The sequence below is a fragment of the Vicia villosa genome, linkage group LG3, assembly GCF_029867415.1.
Source record: "Vicia villosa cultivar HV-30 ecotype Madison, WI linkage group LG3, Vvil1.0, whole genome shotgun sequence".
Classification (NCBI taxonomy): Eukaryota; Viridiplantae; Streptophyta; class Magnoliopsida; order Fabales; family Fabaceae; genus Vicia; species Vicia villosa.
In genome coordinates, this window is record NC_081182.1 from 206479140 (window position 1) to 206489703 (window position 10564).

The window sequence follows — 10564 nt, forward strand, 5'->3', positions numbered from 1 at the left end:
TGGAAAAACTCAATTTTACTGTATTTTCAAAAAGCAAAATTTTACTGTCCTTTCAAAAACCCGATTTTAATGTATTTTTAAAAAACTTGATTTTACTGTCTTTAAGTAAAACTCAATTTTACTGTATTTACAAAAAAACAAGATTTTACTCTATTTTCAAAAAACTCGATTTTACTGTAATTTTTGAAAAACTAGATTTTATTGTATTTCTAACTTGATTTCACTTTGTTTTTTGCTCAACTTTACAACCTTTTTAATTAACAAGATTTTACTGAATTTTCAAAAAATTCAATTTTACCATAGTTTTTGAAAAACTAGATTTTATTGTATTTTGAAAAATCCTGATTTTATTGTATTTCTTAAAATCTTGATTTCACTTTATTTTTGGAAAAACTCAACTTTACTGCATTTTCAAAAAGCATGATATTTATTGTATTTAAAAAAAAATCGATTTTACTATATTTGCAAAAAAAAAACCACACTTTACTATATTTTTAAAAAAAACATGATTTTACCGTATTTTTGGAAAGACACGATTTAATCGTTAATTTTTGGGAAAAAACTTGATTTAACTCTATTTTTAGAAAGTATAGTAAAATCGAGTTTTTTCGAAAATACAGTATAATCTGGTTTTTTGAGTTTACAGTAAAATCAAGTATTTTGAAAATTCATTAAGATCAAATTTTTTTTGAAAATACAGTAAAATTGGGTTTTTTAAAAATTTTAGTAAAATCGGGTTTTTCTAAAAACTACAGTAAATTTGATTGTTGCTAAAAATAGTGTAAGATTGAGTTTTTTGAAAACACCGTGAAATCAAGTTTTTGAAAATACAGTAAAATTGAGTTTTACCAGTAAAATCAGGTTTTTGAATAACAGTTAAATTGTCTTTTTTGAAAATACTGCAAAATTGAGATTTTTTTAAAAATAAGTAAAATCAAGTTTTTCTAAAAATACAGTAAAACCGTTTTTCTAAATTCAATAAAATCTATTTTTTTGAAAATACAATATAGTTGAGTTTTTCAAAAAATACAATATAATCGGAGTTTTCCAAAAATACAGTAAAATTGGGTTTTTCTAAAAATACAGTAAAATTGTTTTCAGAAATACAGGAAAATCTAGTTTTTTAAAAAGACAGTAAAATTGAGTTTTTATAGCAAAATACAGTGAAATCTAGTTTTTCCAAAAATACATTAAAATCAAGATTTTGAAAATACAACAGAATTGAGTTTTGCCAAAAATACAGTAAAATCAAGTTTTTTAAAAATACCTTTAATTCGGTTTTTCAAAAATACAGTAAATTCATATTTTTCTAAAAATATAGTAAAATTGTTTTGTTTAATACAGTAAAATCTAGTTTTTTGAAGATACAGTAAAATCATGTTTTTAAAACAAAACACAGTAAAATCAGGTTTTTAAAACAAAATACAGTAAAATCTAGTTTTTTTTAAATACATTAAAATCCTTTTTCTAAATACAATAAAATCTAGTTTTTTGAAAATACAGTAAAATTGAGTTTTTAAAACACAATATAGTAAAATCAATTTTTTTGAAAATATAGTAAAATCAGGTTTTCTAAAAAATACAGTAAAATCTATTTTTTCAAAAAATACTATAAAATCGAGTTTTACAAACATACAAAAAAAATCAGATTTTTTTAAAATACAGTAAAATCAAGTTTTTAATTGATGTAACAGATTTAAAGTATATAATAACAATAATCCATTGGATCATTAAAATATGATGGATGTATTGGATCAATCTATGTATATAAATGGATGGAATTTGTCCAATCCATTAACTTACTTTTTAAGTGGTGAATGAATTGGATGGATTGAATGAATTTTGTCTTAATGGATTCAATGGTGGCCGCTGATTGTTATAAAAAAAAATTGAAATACACCAAATAGAAATATTTGAGAGAAAAAAGTACAAAGAAAACGAAACTAAACAGATTAGACCAATAGACTAATAGTTAATCTACATCCTTTCATTTCTACCATCCGCCTCACGACAACAAACAACAGCAAACGTACAAATCCATCCCCCTCATAGGTGAGACCAAACCAAAACTATTAGAATATATATTATTGTTATTATTAGAATATTATTACTATTAAAATAAAAATAATATATTCAAATAAAAACCCTGCAAAAACAATTGTCACCCACCTTCCTACCGGATTCCTCATTGATATGGTAGAATCTAAATGATGTGTAATAATGACACTAGTGTAAAAATGATTCTCAAATTCATGCCAATACAAGCAAGTGGTAATTTTAGTAATCTTTGTGTAAGTTGGCATTGTTGTAGGATTCATCTCAACTTGTTTGTTTCTTTTGTTGAGACCAGTGTCTCTTGTGCAATGCATTCAAATAAACAACTTCCACTTGAAAGTTCCTCGCCATATTCGTGGGCAATATAAACTATTCAACAAAAATATTTAACTTGAGAAAAACCCTTATAAATAAAGCATTGTGTTTTCTTTGCATTAGTAACAAAACTTTTTGAGTAAGAAAACAAAGTATCTTTATCTTATAATAATGTCTCTTTCACATACTTTCATCTTTCTCTTCTCCATTATCACACTCATAATTTTCAATGGAGTTTTCTCACAACAATCCAACATCATATTACCCTCCGAACAACAACGAAGCACCGAAAAACTAACACATATCCACTTCTACTACCACGACATCAGAACCAAAAAAAACCCTACCATGATACAAATCATCGACACGCCAAAAAATGTGGCTAATGGATTCGGTTCAGTTTTCATGATGGATGATGCAATGACGGAAGGACCGGAGTTAAGTTCAAAGCAGATTGGAAGAGCTCAAGGGCTAATAGGTCTTTCTTCACTTCATGATATTGCCGAGTGTATGTTGATAAATTTAGTTTTTGATGAAGGGAGTTATGGTGGAAGTACTCTAAGCATGTTGGGGAGGAACCCTATTTCAAAGCAAAATAGAGAAACAAGTATTGTTGGTGGAACTGGTGTTTTTAGGTTTGCTAGAGGCTTTGCTATTGCAAATAGTGTTAACTCCATTTCTACTCCTCAACATTATATTGTTGAGTATAACATTACTGTTTCTCATCCCTAGAATGTTACTAGTGCATGTGTCTACTAGAATGTTACTATTGCATGTGCCTACTAGTACTAGAATATTACTAGTGCATGCACTGCATGTGTCTACTAGAATGTTACTATTGCACGTGTCTATTACTACTAGAATATTACTAGTAGTTCAAAAACTTTGCTTGTTTATTTTTCTTGTTTTGTTTGCTGCATGTGTCCTTTTCTTATCTATTATGAATGACAACTAGTCGACAAATATATTTTGTCTTCATGTTAACTTTTACATGTTGTATGTTCTCTCTTTCTAATTTAAGATATTTTGTTCTCTTTTTTATTTTAGATTTAATTTAACAACATATAATTAATTTGTTATTCACTTCCTAATCGACACAACATATGTATTATGTGTTTTTATTGAAAAACATTAATATAATATTTCAATTTAATAGTAATGTATTAAAAGCAGTGTTTTAAAAATTGAACCGAGCTGGTCGATCGGACCAGTCAAATCGGGAATCGGCCAGGTAATCGGTCAGGTTCAATTGCTGGATCGGATATGTTATTGACATGCTGTAAACCGGTTAAAACCGATATAAATGGATAAAATCAGCAATTTTTCTGAATCGACGGTTTAAAACGACGTTGTTTTGATTACTTTAATGAAAAATTAAAATAAAAAATAAAAGAAAAAAATAAAAAATAAAAATAATGTTACAGATTAAGTTGATTTTGTTGCAGATGATTTTTTTTTATATTGAAGAAGGAGATCCTCACATTGAAACAATTTTTCCTTCTTTCAAATTAAATTTAGTAGACAATAAATTATTTTTTTATCAAAGTAGATAATAAAGTTATTTTATGATAAATTGTTCAATTAGCACAGCTAAAATAAGTCATGATAGTGACGGTTTTTACTGACCGAATTTTAACTTTGGTCTCTAATTCTTTAGTCACAAATCTCAATGACGGATATTTTTATATTCATTTAATTCTTTTAACCTTGCTTTGTAAAAATCTAATTTATTTTCATATTCTAAAAGGTGTTTTGTAATTCTTTCAATTTCAAAATCAACTCCTATTATTAAATAATAATCTAGTCTATCATATAATATTTTTATGTGACCTCTTGTTCTTTTAATTAAACTATTAAGTTCTATAATTCGTAATCTTTCATTAACTATACTCATTTTCTAGTTTTAAAATAAATTTTTGTTTTTCACGTTTTTAAAAATTTAATTAATTTGAATCTTAGTGCTCTGATACCAAAAATGATACCTCATTATTTATTAAAATAATTTTATAATTTATTTTAATTAGCTTAATCATCATCAAAATAGTCCCAAATTTCATCATTTTCTATTAAAGCTAAGTCTATTATAAATTCATCATCATAAAAACTTTCAACTAATAAAATATAATTTATATCACTTTCTAGTGCATAATCTATTTCATTTTCAAAAAGTATAGCTTGTGCACATAATTTCCCATATTCTTTACATATTTTTGTTTTTAAGTCATTTGGTAAAGTAAATTTCCAAATACATCTTAGTTTTTTATAAAAATCTTTCTCTTTATTTTCAATATTATCAAAATAAGTTATATCTATTTCTTTTATTTTTATAACTATTTCTTTTTCTTTTTCTTTTATACTAAATTCAGCAATACTCACTTTGTTTAAGTTTATAATCTATTTTTTAAATATGTTGTTAAGTCCTTTACTTGGTTTGAAAGTTTATCAATATCACTTTCTTCAATTTTTTCAGGTTCATAAAATCTAAGTGGTTTTGGTATTTGATTTTTTCTTAACTCTAAAAACTTTGATTTATTCATAAAAGTTCCTAGCTCAGTTATTTCATTTTTCTTTGGATAATAAATTTTTCCTATATCTTCAAAAAGACTTGGAATATCAATTCTATTATTATTTATAAAGGTAATACTATGGTGAGAATTAGTTAATGCATAATTAACACAATAAGTGATTGAAAATATTTTATCTCCTGATCTCATTAAATTTCCTCTAAGGAATTTGTGTTCAAGAGTTAAGGTTTGCTCTAATCTTTGAGTATTTAAAGGTATTCCAATATTTGGATGTATTTCAAATTTTAGTTTACCATAAGCTAAATTTCCTTCTACTACTCCAAGTATTTTATCTACTGGGTCTGTAATTCTATCATCTTTTAATATTAGTTCTACTGGAGAATTTATTCCTTTTTGAAAAGTTGCTTTGATTAATACTTGCACTGCTCCTATATGAATATATCCTATTTTATTTCTATGTTCATCTTTCTTTATATTTTTCTTGAGTTCCATGAGTTTCTTTTTATTTAATAATTGTATATAGGTATGTCCTTGGGCATCTGCTATATCAGTTGGTGTTTCATTAGTTATTTTACCATAATATATAATATTATCCTTTTGGTTAAATCTTTTCATTATTCCTCCAATTCTATCTTTTCCCTTCATATTAGCATCCTTAGTTAAATCTAAGTCTTCCTTTTGTATTTTTTGAAATAAGGTTGGATCTATTAAAATACTTCCTTCGTAATTTCCATCTTCTTCAGTAATATGTAAATGTTCTATATCATTTACTATTTCTTTTTCCATTTTTGTTATGCTAGACATGTAAGAAAATTATAACACTTAATAAAAGTAAGTAAATAAAGAAATTATACCTGATCATGATTTCTTCTGAAATATTGGTCCACTGCTGCTTCCGTAAGTTTATGTGAAATAGTCGATTAATAGATATATATATATATATATATATATATATATATATATATATATATATATATATATATATATATATATATATATATATATATATATATGTTGTGTAATTTAATTGAATGATTCTTGAATAAGTAGAAACATGGTTTTATTGATATAAGTTTATGTTACAACAATGCACACAAAAGGTGCCAAGCTAAAACATAAAGGATTAGCATATGTTTCTAAAGAGAAACTTACACAAAGGTTGTTTTCTACAACTTGCTTCTTCCCATTGTAGAAGCACTTATTTATAGCCCTAAACACACATTATAATATTATTTTCTAATCACAATAATGCATAGTACTATTCATCTATAGTACTACTTATTTAAGACACTTAAATATTACATGACAAATGACTTTATTTTTTATCTACTTCATGACTCTATTATTACTTCCCCTTATCCTCATCTTCATGACTCTATTATTGCTTTCCTTTATCCTCATCTTCAAGACTCTATTATTGCTTCATCCTTGTCCTCATCCTTAAGGCACATGGTCTTTTCTAGACACTTGGTCACTTCCACGACATCTTTTTCTTGAAAACATCTTTCACATGCATGATTTTCACTCTTTTTTATATTTGAACATAACTCCTTAAGTACACATGGCTTATAATTCATTGTCTCCTTATTAAATACATAGAATGGTAGCTCAAAAGATGTCAATAGATGGATATCTCTATCTTTTATTGCTTTTCCACTTGTCTTGCTTAGTAGTAGGAGATTAGGTGCTTTGTACAATACTTTCACACATGAATTCTTTCCAATAGCTTGACATTGAAAGAACATGCTTGAAAGTTGATTGGATAAAACTATATTTAAGTGATCATCATCATACATTTCTTCTTTTGAGTCATCTCTTAAAGGAAATTGATTATTGCTTACTCCAATAAAGATAAAGTGCTTGGCTGGTTGATTCGTTGTAAAATCCGGATAGGCTGAATAAAGTTTTAAATAAATATTTCTTTCTCCAGCAATATTCTTTTTAAAATTCTGGACTGATTCTTTAAAATTATATGGGAAAAGATTAATTTCTTCCAGATTTTTACTTAAATAAAGACATTCATTAAGTCCAAATTGGAACATATTAAATGTTAGTAACTGGGATGCTCCTGGTGTAATTATAGCTTTTACTCCAAAAAGCTTTCTATCCACCATATAGAAACAATTAGTATTTTCTTTCTCGGTCCAGTAAGTAAGTCTTTTTAAATTCTCCTTAAATTTTTCTTCAGAGAATTTAACCTGATTTTCATGCTCTTTTCGAGACATAATAGGCAAATTATCCAGGGAAGAAGGAATTCTTCCTAAGATTTTCATGGATGTTTTTTCTGGTGCATTATTCTTTGTTGTTTCTGAAAAAGTTCTTGGGCCAAGATAAATCTCTTTTCTTGATTTTTCTGATTCTCTATGATCATTCATTGCTTTTTCAGCTTCTTCTTTGGTGACATACCCTTTATAAGTAACTCCTGAGATTTTTGTACAGTGAGGGGCTGCTTTATACCATTCATCATAAATTCCTGGAAATGGTCCGTTAAATACTGCATATCATTTCTTAGGTTCTTTTAATTTAATCTCTTCAAGTGGATTCTTCATTCTAAGTTGAGATTTTATAATTTCTATTTCCTTATCGATTAATTCCACTTCCTTTTCAATCAGTTCTTGCTCTTTTATTTTGTGAATTCTTAGTGCTTCTTTTAACTCCAATTGTTGTTTCAAAATTTCTTCTGAGATTCGTTCCATTCTCTAGAAAGTATATCTGCAAGTACGTTCTTTTCGCCTTTAATGTGAGTAATTGAGTAATTATATTCGGCTAGTTTCATCTGCCATCTTATAAGCCTGCCTTGCTTGTAAGTTCCTTTATGATTAATATTTTTGAAACCTGCAACATAAGTAGAATCGGTTCTAACAATAAATTCTTTATCAAGAACATAAATTCGATGTTTTTCTAACATCCGAATTAATGCTAATGTTTCTTTTTCATGAGTAGGATAATTAATTTCACTGTCTGAAAAGGTTCCAGACATATATCTGCATAGTAATTCTTTCTTTTGGCCAGGGGGCTTAGCCTTCATAACACCTCCCCAACATTCATTTGATGCATCAGTTTCAATAATAATTAGATCATCATTTGATGGATGATATAATTCAGGAAGATCTTGACATAAATATTTCAATTTAGTAATAAGTATTTCGTCTTCTTCGGTCCATGACCAAATAGCATCCTTCTTAAGTTTTTGTTGAAGTAGTTTTCTTTCAGCTGCAAGATTTTTAATAAAACCTTCATTTGAAATATATGTTAGTAATCCAAGAAATCTTTGTAATTCCTTTTTGTCTTTTAGTTTAGTGGGAAAATTTTGAAGTTTTTCTAATACATGTTTTTGCATTATTATTTTCCCTTTTTCAATTTCTAATCCTAAATAATTGATTTTATTTTGAGCTACTATAGCTTTTTTCTTACTTAATACTACTCCATGTTCTAAACACCTATTAAGTACTAATTCTACCTTTTTAAAGTGATCATCTAGATCCTTATTTGAAAAAACTAATATATCATCAATATAAATAAGACAAAAATCTTTGAATTCTTTAAGGATAGAGTCCATCCTGCGTTGGAAAATACCTGGTGATTGTTTCATTCCCATTGGAAGAACATTCAATTCATATTGACCTTGAGGACAACTAAATGTTGTTAAAGCTTTAGATTCTTCTGACAATCTTATTTGATAAAATCCAGGTTTACAATCAAAAGTACTAAACCAATTCATATTTCTAACTCTTTCAATAATTAAATCCTTTCTTGGAAGAAAATACGCATCACCTTCCATAGCATCATTTATTTGTTTATAATTAATTACCATTCTTCTCTTTCCTCTTTTAATCTCATTATGATTTTCAACATAAAATCCTGGTGCTGAATGTTTACTTTTTGATGGTCTTATTAATCATTTCTCACACATTTGCTTAATATCTTCAGCAAATTCATCTCTATCTTGTTTTGTGTATATCATAGGTTTACATTTGATTTCTTTTGTTGGGTCTTTTAGTTTCAATTCAACTATTTCCATGTTTTTATTATTAATTTTAGGATCTAGTGGGTTTTCACTACACACTTTATCTAATAGTTCTTCAATATGTATTGGGATTTTTCTTCCTGGTTCTAAATTAATTAATGCATAACGCATTTTTCTACAAACTAAATCTATAATTTCACCACGTTTTAGTCTGGAGAGCTCTGATTGTTTTCTTAAATAAATTGTTTGTGAGGAATGAATAATAGGGATATCTATAATTTCTTTTAGTTGTTTTCCTTTAATATATGGAGCCTTAATCGATATATATTCTAAGTATTGACAAAAGGGTGCATATAAGCGTAAGAAATTATTTCCTATTATTATATCTAACCCTGTTTCTTGTTGATATATTGTAGGTGCTATGAATAATTTATTTTCAAAATTTAAAGTAATTCTTGTAGCTACCCAATTTAGTATGTGTATTGAGCCATCTGCTATTTGAATCTTTAATGGTTTTTCTAATCTTTTCCATTTACTAAATAATGTTTTGGTTGCTATACAAATACTTGCTCCTGTATCTATATAGGCTTCAGTTTCTTTGTTTTCTTTTTCATTTTTAATTTTGATATATGTGCTATTCAGATTTTGTTTCTTCTGAAGATAATTCATCCTCTATATATTCATATACACTACAGTCAGAATCACTTAATTCATCTTCTAATGGTTCTAAATTATATATTTTATATACTTTCTTTATTAGTTTTGATTTTTCTTTAACATCTTTTTCTTTCTTTGTTGGACATTCATTGGCATAATGACCTTCTACATTGCATATCCAACATACGCATTTCTTTTTTCCTTTTGGACAATATTTTTTAGGTGTTTGCTTTCTCTTTCTAAAATACTTTCTTCTAGTATTTTTATAGGCCTTTTTTCTTGGATAAGTTTTTCTTAATTTATGTTTTCTTTTATAACCTTTTCTACTTCGTTGATTACAACCATAATTTTATGGTTGCTCTATCTCTGGTATATCACAACAAAGTGAGGTTCTAGCTCTATTTAATTGTCTAGCTCTTGTACTCTTTATACATTGCCGTCTTAATTCATTATATAAGATTTGAATAATTCCTCCTAAGCTATAACCTAATTCAATTGGTTGGGATTTTCGTATATCTCTTATTTTTGCACTAAGTGGGTATGGTAACTTGGATATAAAGACTCCTCTATATATTTCCCTAGTCTCATTATCTAATTCATAATAGTATTTTTTATACTCACTAATGAAACTATCTATTTCGCACATATTACATATCTGCATATTAATTAGATAAATTTCTGCCTTTTCCCGCAAAAGTTTATTTACTTCTGTTTTATGTTCAAGAGTATTGTAGCCTATGAATTCTTTATATATTAATTCCATTATTAGTTTAGCAAATTGTTGATTATTATTTTCTATCATTCCTATATATTGATTTCATGTTTCATCATTAATGCTTGTTAAGAATTTCAACACATTTCCTGTTGTTCTATAAGCTATTAAATTCTTGACATCCATTAGATTTATCTTAGAAAATTTTTCATCGGTTGCTATAAGCATAATCATATCATTAGACCACCTTTGTAGTATATCCTCTGGATTTCTTACACAGTCTAAGTTTAATAATTATTTAGATTTAGTTTCTTCATAGTAAGGTTTAAATTC

At 26.8% G+C, this 10564-nt stretch overlaps 1 protein-coding gene across 1 annotated transcript; it reads left to right on the forward strand.

The window, feature by feature from the left end:
• The first annotated feature begins 2541 nt into the window (after positions 1-2541).
• On the forward strand, positions 2542-3102 carry LOC131657208 (dirigent protein 11-like). Its single transcript, XM_058926676.1, has one exon. It carries the CDS (start codon positions 2542-2544, stop codon positions 3100-3102), a length of 561 nt encoding a protein of 186 aa, XP_058782659.1.
• The last annotated feature ends 7462 nt before the right edge of the window (positions 3103-10564 follow it).